The sequence below is a fragment of the Nesoenas mayeri genome (assembly GCF_963082525.1).
Source record: "Nesoenas mayeri genome assembly, chromosome: 3".
NCBI lineage: Eukaryota > Metazoa > Chordata > Aves > Columbiformes > Columbidae > Nesoenas > Nesoenas mayeri.
The window spans coordinates 118,045,681-118,071,560 of NC_137544.1; the positions used below are offsets into that span (position 1 = coordinate 118,045,681).

The 25,880-nt window shown below is 41.4% G+C and overlaps 1 protein-coding gene across 1 annotated transcript; it reads left to right on the forward strand.

Annotated features, from left to right (window-relative positions):
- Nucleotides 1-13,014: 13,014 nt before the first annotated feature.
- FERMT1 (FERM domain containing kindlin 1) lies at nt 13,015-25,600 on the forward strand (the record flags this gene model as incomplete). Its single annotated transcript, XM_080342568.1, has 14 exons — nt 13,015-13,171; nt 13,401-13,634; nt 15,086-15,232; nt 15,716-15,929; nt 16,583-16,685; nt 18,102-18,209; nt 18,954-19,085; nt 19,227-19,276; nt 21,448-21,572; nt 21,711-21,817; nt 22,536-22,757; nt 22,978-23,102; nt 24,299-24,440; nt 25,427-25,600. The coding sequence occupies exons 1-14, from the start codon at nt 13,021-13,023 to the stop codon at nt 25,598-25,600; spliced, it is 2,034 nt and encodes a 677-aa protein (XP_080198694.1). The 5' UTR covers nt 13,015-13,020.
- Nucleotides 25,601-25,880: the final 280 nt, after the last annotated feature.

Consider the following 25,880-nt stretch of genomic DNA (forward strand, 5'->3'; position numbering starts at 1 on the left):
TTTAGCCCTACCGCACCAGATTGCATCTGGAAACGGAGAAAAAGCAGCTAAAGGGAAATTCTCCATGTGCACTCTTGGCAGGCGGCTGTCTGGTGTTCCTCAGAGCCCTCCCATGTCTCAGGGGGGCATTTGCACAATTATACATAAAACAAAGCTCACGACTCCCAATTATAATAAAAAAGCATTGATATCGTTCTAGTTAGTTCTAGTATCTAACCATAATCTTAAAAATAGATAGTGACACGCTTTTCCCATCCACTGAGCTTGACAACTCTGTTGAAATTCAGGAAGGTAAACAAGAATTTATCCATCATATTTAGAAAGACAAAACAAACTTTTCAGCTCAGATCCTTCGAGGTTGTGAGTCTGTTTGCTCTTTCCAGCTACACAAGCCGATCTAAGAAAAGCCCTCACCTCTCCCAATTAACTTTGTTTCCCTGATATTCTTAGAGTCCTGCAGCTACACCACCACTACAACAAGAATTTCTCTTTCTTTAGCTGCCAACAGAAGGAGACAGTGAAAGAAACCTCCAACATCTTCAAAATGACTACAGTGCTGCTTAAGGAAGCAGAAGCTGGACTTGGGATAAGAGGATTGTGAATCAGCACAATGGCTCAGAATTGGCAGATTTTAAGTGCCACAATGACAGTATTTTGGCGAGGAACAGTAAAAATGTAAGGTTGTATGAGACAAGATGATCAAAATTAAGTGCGCAAATTTAATCACAGAAAAAAAACAGTGAAACTACTTCTAATGATCCTTTAGCTTAGTCACCCATTCTATTTATATGTTTTAAGGGACCATAAATATTTTTATCTGCGCTCAGGGCTCAAAGAGGTTTCTCCAGTTTCTATACAAAGAAGTCATTTTGGACGGATCAAACCAATAAAGGCACAGGACTCCTGCATGACAGATGCCAGGATGTTTGTAACCATCAATGGTTTTCAAATATGGCCCCACCACCATCCCCCACGGTAGCCCTTTCAAGTGGGAATTACAAATTGCTTACTCGGAGAGGAAATTTCAAACAGGCCACTTATCAAAAAGTGCCAAATAAACCTGTCATTGGGATAGAAGTTACAAACCATTCCTAAACTCTGCAGACATTTCCTGAGCCTGTGAACTCTGATCTTGGCTTCTAATAAACATGACATCAGCTCCCTGGCCCTGCAGACACAAGACACATGACCCACCACCACGTTAGCGCTTCCCCTCCAGTTTCTTCATGGTGCTGTTCGAAGGCACAACATCAATGGAAGACTTTCCGCTCATTGCAAAACTGGGTCTGGATCATGTCCTTACGGGGCGGTCAGAACAAGCAGAGCATGGTATTGGTGTGTGAGCGACAAACATTATTGCGAGTACCCACTTAAAAGCAATCCCAAATCTGAGAGCTTTGAGGGGTTTTCCAGGTATTGAATTAGTCATTGGGTTAAGACGAGACTTCTGTTGCTGTCAAAGACTCAGTAACTGCCAACCTCTCATCCTAGAAATGTAACTGAGTCTTTAAAAACTCTGATTAAATGTATATATACCAAGTGACTACTGAATAACCTCTCAAAACATGTTAAGAATTATTACAATACACTAGAAGACTTCAAACACTGGAATGACAGTCACCTTCACTTCCAGAGAAATTCTAGGGAAGGATTAAGAACTAAAGCTCTGCGCTTTACTTGTTCCATGTAAATACTTCCATGAAACTAAGTTTTTGGTTTTGAAACTAAAGTTGGAAAAGCATATTTAAAAGAGAAGTTTCCACTTGTCTCTTTATAAATATATAAAGGGTGAGTGTCATGAGGATGAAGCCAGGCTCTTCATGGTGACAACCAATGGTAATGGGTTCAAACTGGAACACAAGAGGTTCCACTTAAATTTGAGAAGAAACTTCTTCTCAGTGAGGGTGGCAGAGCCTGGCCCAGGCTGCCCAGGGAGGTTGTGGAGTCTCCCTCTCTGCAGACATTCCAACCCACCTGGACACCTTCCTGTGTAACCTCATCTGGGTGTTCCTGCTCCGGTGGGGGGATTGCACTGGATGAGCTTCCAAAGTCCCTTCCAATCCCTGTCATTCTGTGATTCTATGAAACTGGGGTTAGTCAGAACAGCCGGGCAGAGCCGTGCCTTCACTAAGGGAGCCAAGCAATCCTTAACGAGCAGGAAGAACTCTGTGCTTTGGGTTTAATGACTCACGGAGTGGCGCAGTCCCCTCCTACCAACGTGCTGTGGCATCCGTCCCCAGAAGGAAGTGTGTCAGCTCCTGAGTCACGCAGCCCCACGGATCGGCCGCCGCCAGTTTAAACACAAGCCCAGCCCTGCTCAGTCCTGACATTACCGTAGCCCAAGGTTAAGCTCATCTCCCAAGAGCTTCCTAAAATAAAAACCTTTCTGGTTTACAAACAAAACACTGATTTCCCCGCACACACGTTTAACATCAAAACGCCTGCAATACAACCTGCCGGGGGGGACAGGAAACAAAACTGACGGGTCACTTAGGACCAAACTTTAATACAGGAGTGGGACTTGTGCTTTTACACTACTGACCTACATTTGCCAATCCCTAGAGGTAATTTTGTCCCGCCTATAAAAAGGAAGAGCTCTAAAGGCAGCTATATTAAGTTGTTATGCAATAGAAAACGCAGCCGTGGTGAACAAAAACAGCCTACAGCAAGAGGAGCAAACAAAAGCCATGAAGTTCTGCATAGGAAAAACTAATACTTTTCAGCTAACAAAAGAAGAGACTTAATTAACTTGTTCTCATTGAGTGCAGAGATAATTAAATTACAGAAACAACCACATCAGTGTAATCAGTTTAGAAGAACACACACACAAAGGGTTTTTTCAAGATCCATCTATAAAAGAAAAGAAGCTCCATTCAAAATGCTTTCACTCTTCCTTTGTTACATGCATTCATGTGCTTTCTTTTAGAGGAAAAAAGATTCTGACTCTAGCTTAATCAAATCCTTGAAAGACTATCACAACTTGTGCTACAATTCTTCAGATATTCTGCATTTTTAAAATTATTTCCTTTCTTCTAATAGTGCAATCTCACCTTTCACTTCATCAAGGTACATCTCCCTTCCAGCTGCCAAGTAAAGACTGACAACATGAATTGCATGCATCACAGGGGCTCAAAATGACAAATAAAAACCAAAGTGACAAATAAAATACTGAAACTGGACAGAGCTAGTTTAATAAAGCCAAAATATTGGGGTGGGATTTAATTTTCATGAAGATACAGCTCATTACTTGAGACCTTCAAGGCTTAATTGCTTCAAAAGGGGGTGTATTTGTTAGGATGAGTGTATCTGTATCAAATCATGAGGTATCTGCACTGCTTGAACTGCAGTATTCTTGAGCCAAATTGATATCCCACCATTTCCCTTGTCCACCACTATAAAAGTCACTCGTGGTTTGGCCCATGAAGGTCCAGGCCAAAGTACAGAGGATCATCTTCAACAGGAGCACTCGCGGCCTCAAGTGAAACATCTGTTGAAGTGCTTTGCAGAACTGATCCAGAATATATAATCTTACCCTCAGGAAAAAGAGCTCAGGCTAGAAAAAGAGAATCCAGTGATGCTGTGCTCAAGACCTACCCAAACATGTTAAAAATAAAATAATAAAATAAAATAAAATAGCCCCAAAGAGGTGGCTCACACTATTTCATGAACATGCAGCAGTCAGTGTTTATCAAATAGTGAACGTGAAGCCAAGAATTAATTGCGCGGACATATACATAAGGTGTTCTACCCCGTGCCTTTCCTGTGCACCTCCAGCATCAGGTGCTGCGGCACTTGCTGCCATCAGCCCACACAGTGACAAGCCCATCAGACGTCCCCTGCCCAGCCTGCAGTCGTAGTTAATTACACCCACATTGCAGCGGCCGCTGTTAATAAGGCTGCAGTGGCATCTGCTGGTCAGAGTCCAGGGAGGCAGGCTGGATTTTTGTCAGCTTCGAGAGTTTCTTGCATCATAGAAGAGCTTTTCAGGCTTCTTGCACAATTTTTTTTTCTCTCCACTGCTATTCCTTATTGCTGTCACTTATTCCTGCTGCTAAGTTGCTTTGGAGATGTTTAAGCAAGGGGTATTACAGCTGATTGTCACCAATGAAGAGAGAGGTAAAAACCTCAAGATATAAATTTATCACTCCAAGCAGCTGCCAGTTAGTGTCCTACCAGTAGAACAACAATAGTCAGTGTCATTTTATGCCTGGACTAACTGGGCTTCTGAGCAAGTCTACAAGGCAAATTATTTCCAGGGACTGAGCTGGGACGTTTGGACCTCCCTTGGTATTTCTGTTTACCACACACAGCAATATTCGTATCTCCTTAGGTACTCAGAAGAATCTGCATGGGTGAGAGAGAAAAAAGCTGAACTCAGGCTGGCACAAAAGATTAAATGAGGCTTGTGTACCTGTGTGTTAGTGAAGAGGGCGGTTTGCCATTAGGGAGTTTCTCTTTTATCAAAGGAAATCAGAGTTTTCTTCTGTCACTGGCAATACAATATTATTAAGAACTTGTCCAACCTCAAGTGCAAGCACAGGCAAGAAGCCCAATGTTGGGTGACAATGCTGGTTTAGTCATCTATTGTGACAACTGCTGGTTTAGTTATCTTCAAATATGATTTCTAAAGAAATCTTTACAGCACTTCAAGGCTTGAAAACTTTGTCAGTTTTCAGAGAGCCATGACCTGATGAGATCTTTTTTTTGTCTTAAATAAGTTTTTAAATAAGCAATACAATATTTGCTCTTGGGTTTGGAGCACACTTAAATCATCTTTTCAGTTTTTCATCACTGTTCTCAACACCTCACCTTGCTCTCTGAGGTGGAGCTCTCAGAAACGTGAATTAACGTGACGGTAACAAGAAAATCGTAAGAGTTGGTAAACACGGTACTGTTAGGCACAGAGATGCATGGCATGATTTTTCAGAGCGTTAACTGCGCTACAGATTTCAATGATCAGTCGCAATCCTCAAAGGGAACTCCAAGTGCTGCTCAGCCCTCTGGAAAGTGCTGACACCGATCTCGGTGCCAGAATAGAAGCAGAAAAGTCGTATTTAAAGCCTCTATTTTTAAAATGCTGTGTCTAGCATTAAAAAGAAAAAAAAAAATAATTGCATATTTGGATAGCAGAACCGAGTTCCGATGAAAGCAACACAAATGCTATGTTGCTGAACTCATTCAGGATCATTGCACAACCCACTTTTGAAGAAACGTCATTTCAAAGAAGCTTGATACTGCACGGCTTCATAGACAGACGCAGCCTTCGATTTTAAACTGAAAAAGTCAAACAAAGGTGAGTCTATTTATCTTAAAAGCTATCCAAATAGCCCCGATCCACCTCCAGATAATATCTCAGACAATCACTCCAACTGAGAAATAGTATCCTAAGGAAAACAGCTATAATAACAGCACGTAATCAAACAATTATTTTGAACCCAGTCTTTCGCATTCTAATTTTGGAAGGAATAGTACCAAATCCTGAGTTTGCCTGCGTGACTTCTTCACCTGTTCCGACAGCTAAGAGTACGACTGCAAGACACCTCCATCAGCCACCATCCAGTACCTTAATAATAGACACAGTCCAACACAGGATAATACTGGATAGTTTTCCTCACCCCAAGATCTCAGAATAAATTACTGAAAGTCTATTACAAGCAACAGATGCTCAAGCATTAGTTCCACGTACAAGAAGTACGATGTGCGTGGCCTTCAAGCTAAAGCTTCAGACTTGACATCTGGATTTTAGCCTTAGTTCCATCCTCTGAAACCCGCAGCTGCTCCAGTTCTCAAGTTTCCTACTTGCAGAATGAGAACTGCTAATTCTTCTCTCACATTGGCAACAAAGCTGTCAGGAACATGTTAAAATTTGACTTGGGATCTACAAGAAACACAACCGGAGTGCAGACTAAATCCACTGGCCAATATTTTATATGATGCTATATCTTGCAGCCTGTAACTTTTATGTACACAGTCAGGCACAATAACTTTTAACCCATAACTTTTACAACTCCACAGCAAGTGTTTCTATGCTAAGGGTGGAGAAGGAAGAGGCACTTGTTTTAATTAACCACAGAGATAGCTATTTAAGTGCAGAATTTTCAAAACTGGCCAACATTCACTTGGTACCACCTCCTTGTAGCCCTGACTTGACAGGAGCACTGAAAAGGTAACACCAAGAATTTCTCGAACTTTTACACCATCTAACACATTTGATGACCAAATCACTAATTCATTTTTTTTAAAGCCTGAAAGACAGTCCAAGGCACCATTTTTTGCTCAGTGTTGCAATCGCTGGACTGAAGGAAGGTCAAAGGCTGGATGGTAAGATGAGTTCATCCTCAGTCATGAAACAGTAGCTCTACTTGCAACTAAAGCCTTGCAGAGCTTCATTGCTTCAGCTGAAAGCGGCGTGACAGAGGCCCATGTCATTAAACCAGCTGTCTGGGGAAAACACACGTTGTTATGGTCTGGTTCAGGCATTATTCTCCTTGGCTTCTCCTGTGTAGCAAGACCCATCCCACTCATCCTTCTCCGTTCCTCATATCGAAGGGGTTTCCGATAACGCTGTTAAATGACTCAGACTTTGCGCCAGACGTGTCGGTGTTTCACCATGAGCTGCTTTTCAAGCATGTGACAGGCAGAGACGGACGGTCAACTTTCAAAATCCTTCAGAAGCACCTGCAGCCGGAGGGCAGAGAGGCTCTGCTGGCTTGACTCATGATGGATCATCGCCGTCTGCTCCGCACCCACGGAAACCCCGTCACGCCAACCTCGGGGCCACATTCGCGTCTGCAGCAGAAGCTCAAAACTCTTTTAAACCAAGAGTAAGATACAAATATTTATTTATTGTTCCTCTTAATCTGAGTACTGCTTACGGGATTTATCTTCAGACCTGAATTTTTCCAGAGTTTTGGATATTCAGACCATGGCTCCTGGTTTCATCAACTGGCAGTATGGCAAACGGATACCAAAAGATAAAGTACTACCACTTCTCATCCTGGCCATTTATCACAGAGCAATTTTAAACATGATCCTACATGATCCTACAGATCATGAGCCAACAGATCCACTGTGGTAAAGGTCAGCTTTTCCCAACAGTTTGGTCACTATTGCTGGCACTGATTCCAGGGTTTGCACGGATTTCTTTTTTTTTGGTCAGTAACAGTGAGGGTTAGACAAGATACATACATTACTTCTTCACCTAGAGCACATTAAAAATATTTAGCACAACAAAATTCATCTACCTGCCTAGCGTGTCTTAAAGGCACACATCAGAAATTAAATTAGAAAACAACACAAATACTCCATGGGGAGAGAGTGCACCACACTCCTACATCTCTGCAGTTTTTATACTGTTATGTGAAGCACAGGTCTCCAATGACCAGGGGGACATGACAGTGACATTCTCTTCTCGATTTTTTCAGTCTTCACCTGGAATCTGAACCAAGATACTCAGCACAGCAACAAGAGCTTCTTACCTTCAAGGCTTCAGTAAATTCAGAGGTGCCAGATACTTAAGCACCTGTAAGTTTAATACCAAGCAAACCTTTTTCCAGTGGTTAAGGTAAGATCGTGGTTAATATGCAGAAGCCCCGAAGAAAAGACACTTATTCCACACCATGTGTTTGTCGATAGGAGCATAAACACAGGAAACAACACAGTCAGTCCTACATGCCCACTTGCTGATCGCTTAAAGCAGCGGCCTAAAAAACATACTGAAGAGCTATAAAAAGTATATGGCAAGAAGAAATACACCTTTTACAAAAATTTGAATATTTATTACGTTACATTGCCATGGTTGCAAAATATACATTTGTCTATTAAGAGACACTTTGCTCTAGGCATTTAGTAGACCCTATATGAGAAGGAATCAAATGAAACAGATAATGTTGAGTCTTAGCTGACTAACTCCAAGCACAAAGCCTGTGATTCTGTGACTTGGACCAACCTGCAGATGAAAGTCAATGTTTATTAGTACTTCTGGCCTGGTGACCACCTTTGCTTATATCTGTTATCTCCACAGCATCTTTTTTGTCCAATTTAATCAAGGGCCTACAGTTTTGCCTACAGGAGGATCTTTTATTTGTTTAAATAACAAAACACAAGGATTTGTTTCTGAGCAGAGCAGCAGCAGACTTGGCTGTTTACAAGCTTCCCTGGACATGTGCATCACATTGCCACCTAAGCTGAATAGAAAACCAGGAAAAGCTTTGTAGTTTTGTTTCCCAGCCATGTACAAAACAAGCTCATATAGCCAGGAGGAGCACATTGGAATATTCTGGTCCAAGAACAAACATTTAAAGATTTTCTAGTTGCTTTTCCAACTATTGAAAGTAACTCAGACCTGAATTTCACATTACTCTGTGGCCTTCTCCATAAAATTTATTTGCTTATCTGCATATGTACCTGTATTTAAAAACAAAAATAACAGATAGCTTACCAAAGTGTCCTATGAAGATCTAAAAGCTGCTGAGTCAAGATGCTGCCAAGAATCAGCAAAAGCAGACTTGCTGCACATAGAAGGATGAACAAGAATCAAAGCCTTTTTGTGTTCTCATCAACCACGGCACACAAAACATCACCCTGAGCTTAACTAGAGCATCTGGAACTCATCCCAGGTGAGTCTGGTTGAGGCAACTAAAGGCTGATCCATGCACTGGGGTGACTGAGAGCCCTGAAAGGAATGAGCTCTCAAGTTCCTTCTTCAAAGGATGTCTGATGCCTCCACAACCTTGATGTATGCACAATCTGAAGAGTATGACCAGAGCAGCTCAGTGACTGAGTGCAGGACAGCAATAAGGGGCCAAATATCCTGTGAATTTATCTGCAGTTCAGCAGTTTCACATCTGCTTTGTGCTACTGAAAGTAACAGCCCATGGAATGTTAAAGATGCATCCTTTATAGCTCTACAGCCCCTGGAGGCTCTTTTTCCAGGATGAGTTTACCGAAAGAACGTTTTCCCTCATTTCTCAAGTTTTTCCTTTTCTGTTTTATTGTCCTTTTTTCCCCGCTGTGTTTTATTTAGTCACTATACCACCAAGCCAAGTTGAAAATTTAATTCAAGAAAGGCTTTCTGTAGGAATCTACCTCTCGCAGAAGCACTTGCCCAGTTCCAGTCAACTCACTCTTTTGTTCCACCCATTGTAACACACCTTACATCACAAATACACCTTTTTTTGCCATTGCACCCTCAGAACTGAACAGATTTCTCCCACCAGCCTCCAATCTCTCAACAACTGCAGCCTAAACGCAACAACCCCTTGTACACCTGATGTGGCTCGATGGCCTTGGAGTTTTGGTGTTGCAGCAAAACATACATGAAGTGGGGTCCCCCAACAAGCTCCTTGCTCCAGCATGTCTGAGTTGGGCTCCAGGAGGCTTTTCACTGTCACTTCTGTCAGTTTCACACCCAAAATCCAATGCCAGACAGGAAAGCCTTCAGGACAGGAGGAAATCTTTCAGCCATGGTCACTACAGAGTGACTTACAGCTACCTAGCTGCATTTAGCACTTATCGGTCTTAAAGTAGACTCACAAACATTTCTCTAAAGTTAATATTTAGCTTGTTTTATTTCTGGGAACTTCGCACCAGTTCTCACTTCCTGAAAGGGAGATATGGGACTATCTCAGATATGCCTTTGCCACTCTTTGTTCCTGAGGGCAGCTATCAACTTCTCTCGGCAGCCTTCACCAGAAGGAGCTTTTCACCGGCTGCCCCAGCCCTGCGATGGCTTAATAGCGAGTCAGCACTACCCGGCTTTGTCCCACCTGCTGCACAGCAGCCCTGGGGAACCACATGGCAGAGGCTGCGCAAAGGCCGGGTTTCCCCGGGTGGAGGGAGGGGAAGGGAAGGAAGGGCAAAGAAGGGCCGCCTCCCCGAGGTGCCGCTCCTCCCCACCGCGTCCGGCAGACGCCAGGTGCAGGCGAAGGCAGCGGGACCGAGGGACGGCGCGGGCAGTGGAGACCGGCAGTGAGTGCGGGACGGCGGGCGGGGAAGGGCCGTTCGGAACCCGGGGCGGTGCGGGAACCTGTGTTCCCCCGGCGCTGCTCCCCGCGGAGGGGCCGGGTGAAGAGTGCGGTACAAGCACGTTATTTTATTTTATTTAGTTTTAATTTTCGAGCCCTGCGGTTTGATCCGATCCGGGCACCTCCTCCTGGGGTCACTGCGGCACTTCCTCAAGAGCTGCGCTGGGGGGAGCACGGAGCGGTGCCCATGAACCCCCCGCCTCCAGCAGCCACCTTCCCAAAGACGCCAGGGCACTACCCGCCTTAGAAATACACAAGGAAACATCATACTCTGTTTTCTCCTCCCCCCTTTACCTTAAAGTCGATCTTTTTCTGCTCTAGTACAACTAACACCCTCCTGGGTTTGCACACAAAGTTTGAAGTTGAGAGCTGCAATTTGCTGGATTTGTAGAGTCATTGCTGCTTTTATACGGCAGCGTTGGCTAAAACGCTTGTGCAGAAGCACTGACTGGAGTCAGCAATGGCCTCAAGAGATGTTTCTGGCCATTTTGCTCTCCTACAGCTGCACCCCAGTGGGGTGGAACTGGGGTGCGTTCCCCCAGCACACCCAGTCGTACCCTGGAGGCTTTAAGATGTGGAGCACGCACAGCCTGGCTTGCTTTGGGTTTTATTACACAGCACTTAGTCATCTCTGTTGCTCAGTTTGCCTCTTTCTTCCAGACTAGGCTTTGTGCTGCGTACTATGATGGATTTACTGGTGTTTGTGTTTTAATATCATCAAACTAAGCCCTTCTGGTTTGATGAGGGAGCGGGGAAGAAAGCACCTTGAGGGGATAATGAGGAGTGCCAGGATTAGCTGCGCTGAGGCCATGCTTTTCCATGGAAGAAAGAAATTCACCCACCCCTTGGGCTGCTCATTTTCACCCGTGTCAGCACAAGCATTTGTATGCAAAATTAGACTGGGAAGCTAAACCAAAGTTAAAAAAAATCCAGATCGGCATCTCAGGAGCTGTGTCTGGACACTGGACCCTCTCCTCGTGTACCCCCCAGTCCGACACATACCTGAGCCAGTATATCCATCTGGCACACAGCAGTGCAAGTTGAAAATCCCAGTTCTATCCTAAAGGCAGGAGAGAGGGAGTGTTTTCCAGTGTCCAACACAATGTCTTCATTTACCGAGGAAAAACAAACTTCTTGGATAGGTATCAACCTTTGTTGGTTTAGTAACTTTCTGGTGAAAAGGTGTAGGCTGGCACATCCAGGAACCTAATTAACAATAGCATTTGTTCCTCGGTGTAAATTAGCCTCTTGGAGTCTGATTCTGAAGTTGCATTTTTCTGGGTTGGGGCTGTCTATAAGTCATCGTGATTTTAGAATTTTAGGGCAAAATCACCTTGCCAAGGAGTTTCACTACAACAACTCCTTGGCAAGGTGATTTTCTCCCCAAAAGATGGGTTTGTGCTGGACAGATTGTTTTGTTTATATTGTTATTCATCTAGAAGGACATCAATTTAATATTTAACAGATACACTTTTGGAATCACTTTTCTGTATTAGTAGAATTTGTCATTACCACCACATTTCTATTATCCTTTTGATACCGAATTTTCTATCAGTAGGTGTGACACCAAGCATGGCCTAGGCCCAAAGGAGTTTAAGAAATCAAAGTCATCTGTTTCAGTGAACTTACCTTAAAACCTGTTCTCAGAAGGCTAATGTTGTAAACTTGGTTCATGTTGTACGCCATCATACAAAGACTGCATGATATGTCATTTACCAAAACATCTAAAGTCTTCCTGTTGAAATTCTTAAGCCATAAGAGGTTAAGAAACATGAAGAACACCAGGAGGTCTGGGAGGGAACCTCAGGGTGAACACTGAACTGGGCTTTGCCCTGGTGTAGTATCTTTGGGCACTAAAAACCCCTTTATTATCTAATCCCTAGCATAAAGCTTTGTTATTATACATTGGGTAAATAGGTGAACTTAAATTTTCATCCTGCTTCTAGGCATGCTATATTTAATCTTTAGATTAATTTTACATGAGTGTAACCTAAGCTAGTCTGATCTTGTCCTGCAGACAGTCATGGAAAAAGTCATTCCTTCTCTCACTCCACCTGTGACAACTGTCCTTAATTTTTCTGATTCTGACCCAACTTTTAGGCTAAAGTTTTTAACTACTAAATACTTATTTTTAAAAGTATCTACAAAAGTCTGTTACCATTGTGATATCCCCTCTAACCTTTTTCATAAACAGCTCCTGGTTATTTTTTGTGTTTGAACCTGTGTATGGCACCTTTGACAGAGTCTCCATGACTTGTGTTCTCAGAATTGCTGATAGTCTGCAATAAATGGAAATAATCCACTTTACTGCCTAAACTTCAGCTGCAAGGGCTTGTTTCTTAGTTAGACAGGACGCTGAGGACTAATCTGGTATTTTCTCTCACTGGTTACTTATCACAAATCCTTCCTGCAGCATCAGTCCCCTTACACCTACAAGCTCTTTCTTCAATAATTAGCAGAACTCTGATGATGATAACCAAAGCTTCCACATCGAGCATCTTTCTCTGGTTTGGCTTGGCATGATTATTACTGTTTACCTGTCCTGGCAGGAGCCTGCTGAGATCTCAGAGGATTCACCTTTCTGCAAGCAGAAAATCAGCAGAAACTGCATTTACGTGCAGATTGCCAAAAGAGATCCCACACACACAACTGCTTTACGGTGTCACATTAGCATTGGATAGTGGAGAAACCCAGGTCAAACTGGTCTCTCTGTACCCAGCTGGAGACACTTGAGTGGGGACGGGGGAATCAGAATAAAAGCAAAAAATCCCACAAGTCTATCTTGCCAGAATAATCACAAGAGCAGAGTCTAGTTCAGAGGTAACAAGATAAGGCATCTGAAGTTCCAGCCAAGGCCGCTGTGAAGTCTTGGCAGCTTGGAGGTATTTAGAGACTGCAGAGAGACGTGTTTGTTTTGGAGAGTGGTGGAAAAAATATCCCTTTTGCTTGTTTGTTTTGTTTTTTGCAGAGCTTACATTACATAGACCTTTCCAAAATGATTTCCTCAAATGAATATGGGTCTCACTCCTGGGAGCTCTTGGTGACAGTTGATCATCAGCATGAAGAGGTACAAAAGGAATTTTTACTACGGGTCACAGGGGACCTTCATATTGGAGGAGTGATGCTGAAATTAGTAGAACAAATCAGTGAGTAAAGACCTGTTTAATTTACGTAGTGTTATTAAAATAATATGTGCAGCTTTCCCTTTACAAAAAGAAGCTCCTGTGCGTTTTGACATGGCACTGCCTTACTTCTTTGTACCAGTACGAAGATTTTGTAGGATATAAATTCTCCTGTTTGCAGAGCACTGTTTCCAAACTATTCTTTTATATATTAGCTCTATAGTTTATTAATAACCATTTTGTATTTTCCTAGAAATACCACAAGATTGGTCAGACTATGCTCTTTGGTGGGAGCAAAAAAAATGTTGGCTTCTGAAAACGCACTGGACGCTGGATAAATGCGGGGTGCAGGCAGATGCTAAGCTGTTCTTCACTACTCAGCATAAAATGCTGCGGCTCCGCTTGCCAAACATGAAGACCGTGAGACTGAAAGTCAGCTTCTCTTCTATGGTGTTCAAAGCTGTCAGCGACATCTGCAAAATTATCAGTGAGTAAAGCTAAATCCCCTCTGGCAACTAAGCTGAAGCATTTTATTAGGTGGTTGTTTTGATGTGAAGTCCTTACTCGAGAAACTGTTTTGCTCAAGGAGGAATTTGATTGAGTTGACCCAAGATCAAAAGACAGATCTTTTGGTTTTTAGTATGCAGTGCATGTCAGTTTGTGATAACTGATGCAGACGGTGTCAGAAACGTGTCCCATGAGGTGCAGGAGTACTGGATAATCCAAGTCCTGTTCATGGTTTTGTACAGATCCTTGTCCTCCTTGAGTGGGACTCAGTCCTGCTTATTCTAAGCCATTGACTAAGAGCTTGAGCTTATCCATCTCCTACACCAGCCTTCACCACCGGCGATTTTACTGGTGTCAACTGATTTATCACCTGTTTTCAGTACCATTCATGATATTCAACTCAGCCTATTGATTACATGTGTTCACTTCAGAAGGAGCATGTTTTAAATGTTCAAAACTTTTATTCTTCCAAACCTCTTCAAGTCAGGACATACCTAACTGCTGCATGTGAGTCCCCACGTCTCTACTCCTTCCAGTAACAGAGACACCTCCAAGTAGAGATGAGGTTTTGGAGCTTGCCAGACGTATGTGCCCACGGTCAATAGCAATAAGTCTGCCAACAGTCTTTGGAATCCCTTAGTTTTCAAGTAAAGTGGGGATTAAAAACCTCCTTTTAAGTCAGAACTTCAAAGCTTAGCCTGTTAACACCTTCATCTTCAGTAGGAATTTAGCGCCTCATATTGACTACAGTGCAGCTTTCAATTTCACCTTCTAGCAGTGGATTGTCACAGGTATAATATGTCTTTATTATACCTAACAGCTCTGAGAAAGTGATGCCAAAATAGTTCAGCTGACATTGGGGTGAATTAAATATTTCTACCCACGTTTTTCTTCCAGGCTGAGTCGGTACAGGAACCCTGTAACTTTCCTCATGAGTAAATACTGTCCAAAAATGTGTTTTTCAGAAACAAAGTGCCAGGTTTGCAACTGACAATACACATCTAAATCGGGAGTATATTAGGGAATAGTGTATAGCCAAGACAGAATGTTGTGCATGAAATATAGTGAATAATAAAAGGCGTGAACTTCAAATATAGCGGTTCCTTTTCTCTTCTCGCTTATTCATAAGTCAGACATTTCACTGAGGTTATTATGCTCAAAGGCGACTGCAGAACACAACGTAACAGTTACACTTGCTACAAAAGCAGGCTTAAATCCTGTCAAAATTCATTCTCACAGCCCAAAATCTCTGGCCTTGTTACTGAATTACTGGATTTTCCACAGCCACTGCTTTCAACCTGCTAAAAATAAGAATCAGATTGCAACGTGGAGCTTCCCCAAATGCTGTTACCAACCATGGGGTTTTTTGGGATGTAATCTGCTAAGCTTCAAATGTTTCGTCTTGCTTCACTTCCCAAATTGCCATTGTAGATATTAGACGGTCGGAAGAACTCTCTTTGTTGAAGCAACCGGAAGATACGCTCAAAAAGAAAAAGAAAAAAGACAAGAATAGCAAAGAACCAGTTACAGAAGATATTTTAAACCTGTGCGACTCTCCAGTGAGTTCTGGATTATCAGGTAATGAAAAGCCAATATGATTTTATTCTTCTGACCGAAAGCCAAAAAGAGGAAGAAATTCTTTGTTACACAATTAAAACCAGGGAGACCAGTTTAATGTAGGATGGTAGTCGGAGAGACACAGTTTGGCTTGAAATTAGTGGCTTTGGGAAGTTACTGAAACCTCAAATATATCAATATTTTTCTGTTGTATTGTTAAATGTTTTCCTTTCCATTGCTATGAGAAAGGCCCTATGAGAACACAGGTGATCACTTGTGGCACCTGTGCTGCTGCTCTTTGAAAACCTGAGACCACTCTTAAAACATTCAACAATTTTGGCAGCCTGCAAAGAGAACGAGAAATAAAGTGCGTGTTTCCTATCTCCAACACAACCGAGATGCTGCCTTGGGAAAAAAGGGTCGGTCTTTTACTATGGAAAGTGGTTGACTACCTAAATCTGGAGCTGGTTTTCCTTGGAATAATAAATCACTCTTAACCTGCAGGAAGTCCAGGTTTATATAGTAAAACCATGACGCCCGTTTATGATCCCATCAGTGGGACGCCGGCTTCTTCTACCATTACGTGGTTCAGCGACAGTCCCTTGACGGAGCAGAACTGCAGCGTCCTCGCCTCCAGTCACCCTGGCTGCTCTCCAGAGACGCTCGCAGAGATGTACCAGCCTCGCTCTCTGGCTGACAAAGCCAAACTCAATGCAGGGTAAGACGCTTCTCTTTGAGATCTTCGGATAGCGAACCCTAAAGGCTTTAAATAGATGATAATAAATAGGTGACTTGCTGGATGATGCACAAGCAAATGTTGCTTGTTGAACAGAACACAGAGCACTGGGGGATTTAGTGGTGCAAGAGTTAGAAAGGATCACCTCTAGTATTGAAATATGCATTTGCATGTTTGGATCCATGGAGCGTTTTTGTTATTTTCCTTAGATTTCACTGGAGAACAGAAGTAGCTAGAATTACAAAACAGCAAACACTGCAGTGGAAAGTGGGAGTTGTAAATATACAGGTACACTTTTGCCCTGCGTTACATGAACCTCCCATTTCGAGAGATCAAGAAGAAATAATCTTATTGGCATAGGTTACCCCACAACTTACTGCATGGTTTCTGGCATCCACCCCTGATGTTTTGAATAGTGTCAAAGTAAAAATAGGAAGATTTTGGGTATCACGTTTATACAATGACAGCTGGAAATCCATATGAACGTTCCACCTTCTCAAGTGATGTGAATTTTCCCCAAACTTGCAGGAATTAGAGCTGTGTGTTCCCATTTTTGTTTCACAAGTACGTTGGAGCTCTGCAGGTGTGATAGTTTTTCCTGTTCAGATGAATCTGTGGGTTGTTTTCTTCCGCAGCTGGCTAGATTCATCTCGATCACTTATGGAACAAGGCATTCTGGAGGACGATCAACTTCTTTTACGCTTTAAATATTACACTTTCTTTGATTTGAATCCAAAAGTAAGAGCTTTGTTTTTCTTGCTATTCATTGTTTGCCTGCTTTCATGTCAAGGAGCTATATAGCACAAGGATACCAAATTTTAGCTACAATTTGTTCAGAGATCAAATTCAACTTCTTCCCCTCAGCTACGGCTGCACTTTTCCCCTCTGGACACTGAATCACTGTTCCTCACCTGAGATAAGATCTTAGGGATAAAGATGAGATCTGAAGAGCACTAGAAACAGTATCCAGATTTCCAGAGGGGCTGGTTTGCTTCCTGCCTCTCTTTTAACAAGATAAATTAAGAGGAAAACTAAACCAATAGTATCCTGAATCATGTAAAGGTATAAGCCCTATTTTTTAGAATGGATTGAAAAATAACATTTATGTCAAGACTTAGAAAAACATTCAAGTCATTTTGAAAGCTAAAGTTGCCTCTGGTTTGCCTTTATTTCCACTAAAAGTCAGTCAAAGTGGTTGTGTTAAGCCCATGTTTTTACAGCTTGGGTGATACATTTAGTGAAATTAAAGCACGATCATTGATCAGTGTGAATAAATAAGCATTCAAATGTGAATTTTAGAGGATTTGGACCTTGCGTTGGTATTTTCTGTAAATTCCGTAGAACTCTCTCATTTCAGGCACCTCACATAAACAGAAGGCCACTTCCTAGTTCAGGTGGCGTGTTTTGGGGTGAAATACCATCCCCACTAAGACTCAAGCACATGTCTTAACATCAGCAGCCCAAACATTTCCCTTTTTTTGGCCCAGCCAGTCATGGAGCCATAGGATGAAATAACCCAAAATAGCTTCAGGCTACTAACAGCTTGCAATTACTGGGAGAGGTCACTCCCCATGGCTTACCCTCCCATCACGTGCTTTTCATCAGCTCTAGGGCTTGAATATTTATTTGAGTCACTTCAGATAATTAACCAATTAGATAATAAGAAACAATCACCATCTGAAAAATGGATGGTGCATTAAAGCATTCACAGCAGGGTCTGACACATACTGAACCAGAACTGAAAAAGCCAAGAGCAGAAGAGGGGAAGTAAGGAATAAGAGTTTGTGTTTTAGCAGTAGCAAACTCTTGAACATCACGTTCCTATCAGCCGTGTCACGTTATTTTCACTCTCATGGTGTGGTTTCATGTTTCCGTTGAGCCAGCCCAAGGCCTCCTACCACAAAGGGGGTGTCTTCACCTCCCCTTCTGCTTCAGCCAGGGACTCCTGGCTCATTTTGTGCTTGGTCAGCAAGCCACCGTCACCCTACGCACAACCGCATGAGCTATAATAGCATGAGAGAAGGATGGGAACATAGAGCTGGGGGGAGGATGGGAACAAATGGCTTCAGCACAATGTTAGATCAGCTGCAGTCAATCGTTCATCTATATCTTGCTGGTCACTAATGACCCCCCCATTGTTCTTTTTTGTTCCAGTATGACGCAGTGCGAATAAACCAAATATACGAACAAGCCCGCTGGGCCATCCTGTTAGAAGAAATTGACTGTACGGAGGAAGAAATGCTGATCTTTGCCGCGCTACAGGCACGTACTTGATCCAAGCTGCAAAACCTGTTTCCTCCAGAGGCGGGCACAGGCTAGGACAAGACTAAAATAGAGTCCAGGCCTACAGCTCTGCTTGGATTGGGGGTCTGCTGTTTGAGCGAGCAACAATCATCAATTAAACCAACTAAATTCAGTAGCAGCACATCATTACTCAAACTGACACATGCCATTATGGAAGCGCTGACTAACATTATCTAAAGCAAACCATACGCAGGGTGTAATGTTGATATTAGTCCGTTCTGAAGGGGATTACCACGACGCATTGCTTACTGTACCAGCTACCGCCTTTTCACATATTCTTCCTGAAAATTTCTCTAATACATAAACAAATACATTCACAACAGACCAAAAAAAAACTACAGCACAATGTGAAGAGAGGGACGCTACGGTGTACATAGAAATTTAACATGACGCAACATGGCTTAGTCCCTGACTGTAGGTAGTAAGGCACAAATGTTTACCAATAATAAATTGTTTCCTCATAACCTTGCAGAACAGGGACTGTTGTACAGTGAAGGAATACAAACAGTGGCAATTAAAACAGGAAACTGTAATCAGTAATTGCACTGGAAATCAGAGTGGACATACCTGTTTCCTTGTGGAAAAAAAACGTCTTGTACTGTAGAACTTCAGGCAGTTGTCCAAATTGCAGAAGACCAAATGCCCTATTCTCATATTGATATTCTCTAATTGGTATATTGACTATTTGATGTTTTCCTTTAGTATCATGTAAGCAAGTTATCATTATCGTCAGAGGCACAAGATTTCACCTGTGAATCAGAGGTAGATGAAGTAGAAGCTGCACTTTCTAACCTGGAAGTGACACTGGAAGGTGGCAACACAAATAACATTTTGGTACGTCCTTTTGAATCCCAGAATTGCTTTCGCTGTCTCAAGTGCGTTGACTCTGAGCCTACCTGGTTTCTGATCTTTTAACAGTTACCAGACGATTATAAAGTGCATTGTACTAAAATTATTCCTAATTATTCCTGATAGGAGGACATCACAGACATCCCGAAACTTGCTGATAATCTCAGGCTAGTTAGGTGAGTCGTTAAAACTAATAATAAAACATACAAAACAAAAAGCTTAACCATACACGAGATCTCTTGAGTTTTCCTTTCTAATGTAATGGTAGATTCTGATAGGTCTGAGTGGCCTAATATCCTCTTTAAATCTTTCTCTAACTGCTCCTGAGCCAGATGCTCAGCAAATCTTTCTAGCTCTTGGGCTACACTTATATAAGAGTTTACAGTTTTGTTTTCAATCCCCTTCTACTGTTTTGTGCCAATGAAAAACTAAAAAAAAACCATTTCAGCTCTCCCTGAGAATAATTTCTGAAAGCAACACTGGGGAATTTTTTTTTAACAAAAAAAACCAAATTACTCCTTTTTTCTTCGAATATCAAAATGATTTTCTGTGATCCCACTGAAATATCTTGATTTCTGGCCTATTTAAATGTCTGCCGTGACCCCGAGTCTGTAATGCCGTTTATCCCGCAACAGTCTTCGTGTTCTAGAAAGATAACAATTCCTACTGCACAAATATTCATCAGATTCATTCTGTTGACAAATCACATTGTAGTCGGTGAACTGAAAACTGCACTTGAAAATGTTTAACTGTTGTTAACTGTTAAGAATTGTTAATTATTAATGTCCAATTAGGAATTTATTTGACGTTCAAATTACTAAGGTGGCTTAAGATGAAAGGGAATTGAAGTCTTTTAAGTCCTGTCAGCCGCCTGTAACAATGGATTATTTTTCCCCAGCAGCAGAGCAGTTTGCTTTTAAAAGCATTCAGCAGTTATTTTTCATTGTGAAAATTTCCTATATACAAGACAAATCGCTTACTAAACCACTGTAGGAACTGGGTAAGGGGTTAAACATTTATTATAGGAACAACAACATTTTGTTGCTATAATTACTGGCTTAATTATTAACCTGAAATGCAAAGCTCTGCATGTCATAGTGCTGACTCTATTTATATAGTGAACTTTTATTCGCATTTATTCACAGTATGCACCACATTAGCACACTAGGAAATCCTGCTTTCGGGCGGGTGACAATATTGTGGAGAATAAGTTTGTTAGTCTAAAAAAAATTATAGTCCCTTATTTTTGAAGAATGTCACTATATTGGAAAATTAAATATTTGGCAGTTTTGAAAATACAAGTTAGTTCTTAATTTAAACATAAAAACCCATTCTTTTCTAGAATGGATTCTAAACTAGGATTTCTAACAAGGCTCTGAAGAAGGCAGGAATGGGTATAATAAATCACTATTTTCCAACTCACTGTATAATCTTTGTACCATCATCTTAGATTTAAAGGGAGTACTAAATACACAGTGGAAATGGGGGTTATTTTTTCTTCTTTCTTCTTTTCAACTTCATTGTTTACCTTCGTAGCTTGTTTTGAAGTATTTCTCTGCTAAAATAGTCCTAATACCTCTGGTTTTCTCTCCTGAAATGTATTGAACCTGGGATAACAAACCTCATGGCTTTGTTAGTGTATTTTTAGTAGAGTTAAATTATAGTAGAATTAATTATGATTTTCATGTCTTACTGAAGAGAGATGAGGCTGGCACAATGTTTATGTTTGACCATTAGTATCTATCAGTTCATTCTCAGTTCCTACACAGATATTTTGAAATTTATTCTATGATTAAAAATAGAGTTTCCATTAGCAAAATATTGAAATGAAGTAAAATAATTAAAATGAGGATTACGCACATCTATCTACATGTGTGACAAGCTGGAATAACCCTGCCCTAGTGGAACAAGATGGTTTGAACTATCACCTTGTCTGGGAGTGCGACAGAACCTCTATATGCTTAGGGAAGGAATAGAATGTTGTTGTGTTAGATACTATTCAGATAAAGCCAAAAATGTGGTCTCTATTCCTGTACAGTTTAATGATAAGTTAGTTTTATGGATGCAAATCTAGATAAGGAGCTATGAAAAACTGAAGTGAATCCTAGTGCGTGTGAACACGCTAGTGGGTTACACAAGTATTGTTGAGTTCATGTGAAAAAAGAACAACAAACCAAAATTAGTCTTTGTTAGAAGGGGATGGCTTTGATGAGACATGGAAGAAAAAGAGAAAAGAAAACCCACATGTATGAGCCCAGAGCAGCTTGAGTTCCACAGCGGTTTTGTGAGTGACTTAGCAATCTGTCCCTTTCAATAGAAACAACAGTGATTTCTTTCTTCCTTTCAGGCCCAGGAAGCTGTCACTCAAAACTATCAAGCCATATTGGTTCGTCTTTAAAGACACTTCAGTATCTTATTTTAAAAACAAAGAATCCGCACAGGGAGAACCTATTGAGAAACTAAACCTAAAAGGTACAAATTTTCCTTTCATTCCTTTTTTCTAATTTCTTAAAGAAAAACGACCTTTAAGTACTGCTCTTTAGAATTAATCGGTACTTAGTGATGTAGTCATGAAATAAATCCATTTCTTCCTGATTTTCTGTGATCCAGGTTGTGAAGTTGTACCAGATGTAAATGTTGCAGCGAAGAAGTTTGGAATCAAATTGCTAATTCCTGTTGCTGATGGCATGAATGAAGTATATTTAAGATGCGAAAATGTGAGTAACAAGACAGGGGAAAGTTTGTATTTGAGATTTATTGGCAGATTGTCTAGAATATGATTGTCTTGATCTAGAATTGGTATAGGAAAATAAGGATGTTGCAGAGAGTTTATTATCTACATATTTACTAAAATTTAGGAATGATGTGTTGGTCTGACAAATGCTTTATGGTTGAGGGGACCAAAGGACAGCAATTCTGTGTTTATCATCAGTTTCCAAGTAAAGCTGCTGGAAATGAAGGAAAAAATAAAAACACACTATCAAAAAAGTAAAGAGAAATGACAATATTTTGCTGCTACAGTGTTTTCAGTGAGCTGGGAATTGAGTTTTGTTCTATTTTTTTCTTAATTAGAACTCGCCCCATTCAGGAGAGAGTAATGGGATCATGCTCTTATATTTGTTTTAAATTTCAATCCATTCTTTTCTATTGAAATGTATGAATCCAGACTGCGTTCATTAGGTGAAAAATAGTCATGCAATAAAACTTGCAAGACGATCTATTCCAAAGTACAGGATTCCTTTGAAAATTTAAAACGTAACTATTCTGCAAAGTCAGTTCTGTAGGTGGAACGAGCCCAACCAGGGAAGAACAACAAAATTATAGTAACTATACATCCACACAGTGAAGTCCAGTAACACCAGAGGGGTTTTTATCACACAGTGGAAGATCTTCACAACCAGTTTCTCCAAAAATCTCCAACAATTGTCTTTGCAGGAGAATCAATACGCCCGGTGGATGGCTGCTTGTGTTTTGGCCTCCAAAGGCAAAACAATGGCCGACAGCTCTTACCACCCTGAGGTCCACAAGATCCTCTCGTTTCTAAAGATGAAGAACTGGACCATGTCTCCGCAGGCTGTCTCTGATCCAGAAAGCATAGATATGAAACCAGAATGCTTCGTCTCCCCACGCTATACCAAAAAATACAAGTCCAAGCAGGTATCCTGAGCATGGCTTGATGGTTGGGGATGGTGGTTGCGATGGTTGCTGAGGGTGGATCGAAGCAGCGTTTGGAAACCATACAATAGAATCGTCTTGCAATGGTGACCAGTCAGTGTCTAAACATGGCACTGAAGCTAACAATGTTTGATTTGGTGAAATTGAAAGTATTTTTGTTCTCCAGTCAACAGCAACCTTTCTCTCCTCCTGTGTTTCCCAGCTGGCCGCTCGTATTCTAGAAGCCCACCAAAACGTCTCCCAGATGACGCTGGTGGAGGCCAAGCTGCGCTTTATCCAAGCATGGCAGTCCCTCCCCGAGTTCGGCTTATCCTACTACATCGTAAGGTAATCACGCTCTTACAGCAAAGCGAAGATGCTCTAACAGGTTCACACGCAGCGATTTGCAGGGAGTTCTTTGACAGCCTGTTCTGGAAACGTTATTTTTCCCCCCACTTCCATACCGCTGTTTTTCCTATAGCAGTAGCACTTGGTAGCTCCATTCCTGGAGTGAGGCTCCCCATTCCATCTGCCTTCATTGACACCTGGCGGGTTTTGCACAGGATTAAACTCTCATTGACATGAACTCACTAAAACGTAAAAAAATGCATTACTCTGTGTTCTCAGGTTTGCGGTGTATTTGTTTGCTCCAACTCTCACTCAATGGAATATGATAAAATGTTAATTTCTTTGGCATTTCATTAAGAAAACAGCAAATCTTCGCTTTTCTAGGTTAATATGAAAGAGCAATTGGCACCAGAAAGGTCCCGTTGCATTCACAGCAGTTTCCCTGTGCACTTAACCTCAAACAGTGTTCTGACCTGCATTCATTTCTCTTCACAAACCACCAAAAAACTGAAAAGCACTGACAAAACTGCACTTGAAAGCATCTTCTTTAATTGTGCTTAACAGTTCTTCCAGGGCTACATCTGGGGTATAACCCTACCTGCATTTTGTAGCGTTAAGCAAAACATCTGGTGGTGAACTTCTACAAACTGATAATCAGAAGAAATCCGAGATGTTAAAGTGGCTCTGTATTTTTGTAGTGTCATTTATATTCAAAAACATGCATATATTGCTAACAGAGTTGTTTCAATAAATTAAAGGCAATATATAAAATATCAAATATATTTTGATACGCTTCTGTGATTTAGGTGAATATAGAACTAGAAGAATGTATTTCAACATCAGTGAAATGAAGCAAGGAAAATTATTGTTGACATTCGTCCAGTAAAAATAATATCAGATTCACACCTTTTGGCAGAAGAGTCTTTTTTAGCAGAAAACAATGAATTGGAAAGATTTCAGCCAGATCTACCTGACTGATTATTTTCTGTCTTATACCATGGTTCACCAACCTCCATTTTTGCTTTATACCAAATACTATTCCAAAGAAGGGTCCTAGTTCTCCTTAATCCCAGGCTGTTGTGACTTCTCCCTCATTTTTTGCACTTTCAGAGGAGCGCAGGTGAAGTGTTTCTCTGGACATAAATCACTGCAAACCAGAGCTGCTCAAAGGTTTGGGTTTTTTCTTTATTTTTCAGGTTTAAAGGAAGCAAGAAGGATGATGTACTTGGGGTGTCCTATAACAGGCTGATCCGAATAGACATGGCCACAGGAGATCCCATCACAACGTGGAGGTTTTCCAACATGAAGCAGTGGAATGTGAACTGGGAAATCCGCCAGGTAAAACTTCAGAAAAATCTTTGTAAACTTCAGAGCGAAAAGACTTTGAACATGCTGTGACATGTTTTTAAAGAATCTGTCTACATTTTTTCTTAATAGTCTCTAGTCAGAATTCAGAAACTAAAAGATCTCCAGTTTAAAAGGTTCCTACCAAGCTTATTCTTTATAAATTGCCCTTGATTTTGGTGGGGTGACATACACAGACTCAGAAGTAAATTCCAACTCTTTATGTTTACTGCTCTGTCACAGTAAAAATCTCATTTTAGCTCTCTGTATAGTCTAGCTCATGCGTCATCCTCTAAATTGTAGTGATTCATTCTCTGTTACGGACTGAGGATACAGGATCCCAGATTTCTGGGGTGGAACTAGTGTGACTTCATGTAAATTCAAGCAGCCTGGAAACTGTCCCTGCTTATAGAGTTTTCCACATCCATCTGCAGGAGGGATCAGACACAATCCCTAATACTCTCTTGTACCACTGCGTGAAGCTACCAGGTTTGCTTTAAATCCCTCTCAAAAAAAGGCAGAATCCACAGTTAGTGACTAACCTCAGTTTGTTGGGTTTTAGAACTGACAGCAGCTGGAAATCAAAACCTGGCCCCCAAAAGCTGATCTAAAATCAGCACATAACAATTGACAGTATTAAACATTATTGGATCAAGTGTACTAAGAGGCAGGACTGCCATTCCCACTTTCTCAGCATTCACTTAATATGCCATTAGGAAAATATCTAATTAAAAACATGGTTTTACTGCCTGCCTGAACAAGCAACAAGATTTTTGACCACCAGAGGGACCTGCCGTAGCAGAAAATTAAGAAACAAGCAGCCAAACAGCCTCAACATCCAGCAGACGCAGAAATCTTCCTTAGGAGAGACAGGTCCTGCTTTATCACAGTATTTGTGGTCTGCCTGCTCTCACTCTTGATCTTTTTTCCCAGATGCAGCTTATTTCTGTTCCTGATTTTACCGTACATATTCTCCTTAGGTTGCAATCGAGTTTGATCAGAATGTCTTTATCGCTTTCACGTGTCTGAGCGCAGACTGCAAAATCATCCATGAGTATATTGGGGGCTACATCTTCTTGTCAACGCGTTCCAAAGACCAGAACGAAACACTGGACGAAGATCTGTTCCATAAATTAACGGGAGGTCAGGAATGAGGTGAAGGAAACTCTCTTCCCTCTCCCCACAGCTAAGAAGACCAAAGATCAAACGAAAAATCAACTGCTGGCTAATAAATATTGTACATGGTTAATTCATCTTGTAATATGACTGGACTCTTTACAGTTTTTGTTGAATATTGAAGCCAAAGTCACTGGATGCAGTATGGCAAGTCCATGAACATTAGGAAAATTAAATCAGCTTTGTTTGCCTTTTGTACAGCTGGAAGTTTTTAAATAAACAATGTCTAGCCATTGGGCATTTTTTAATCTAGTATTT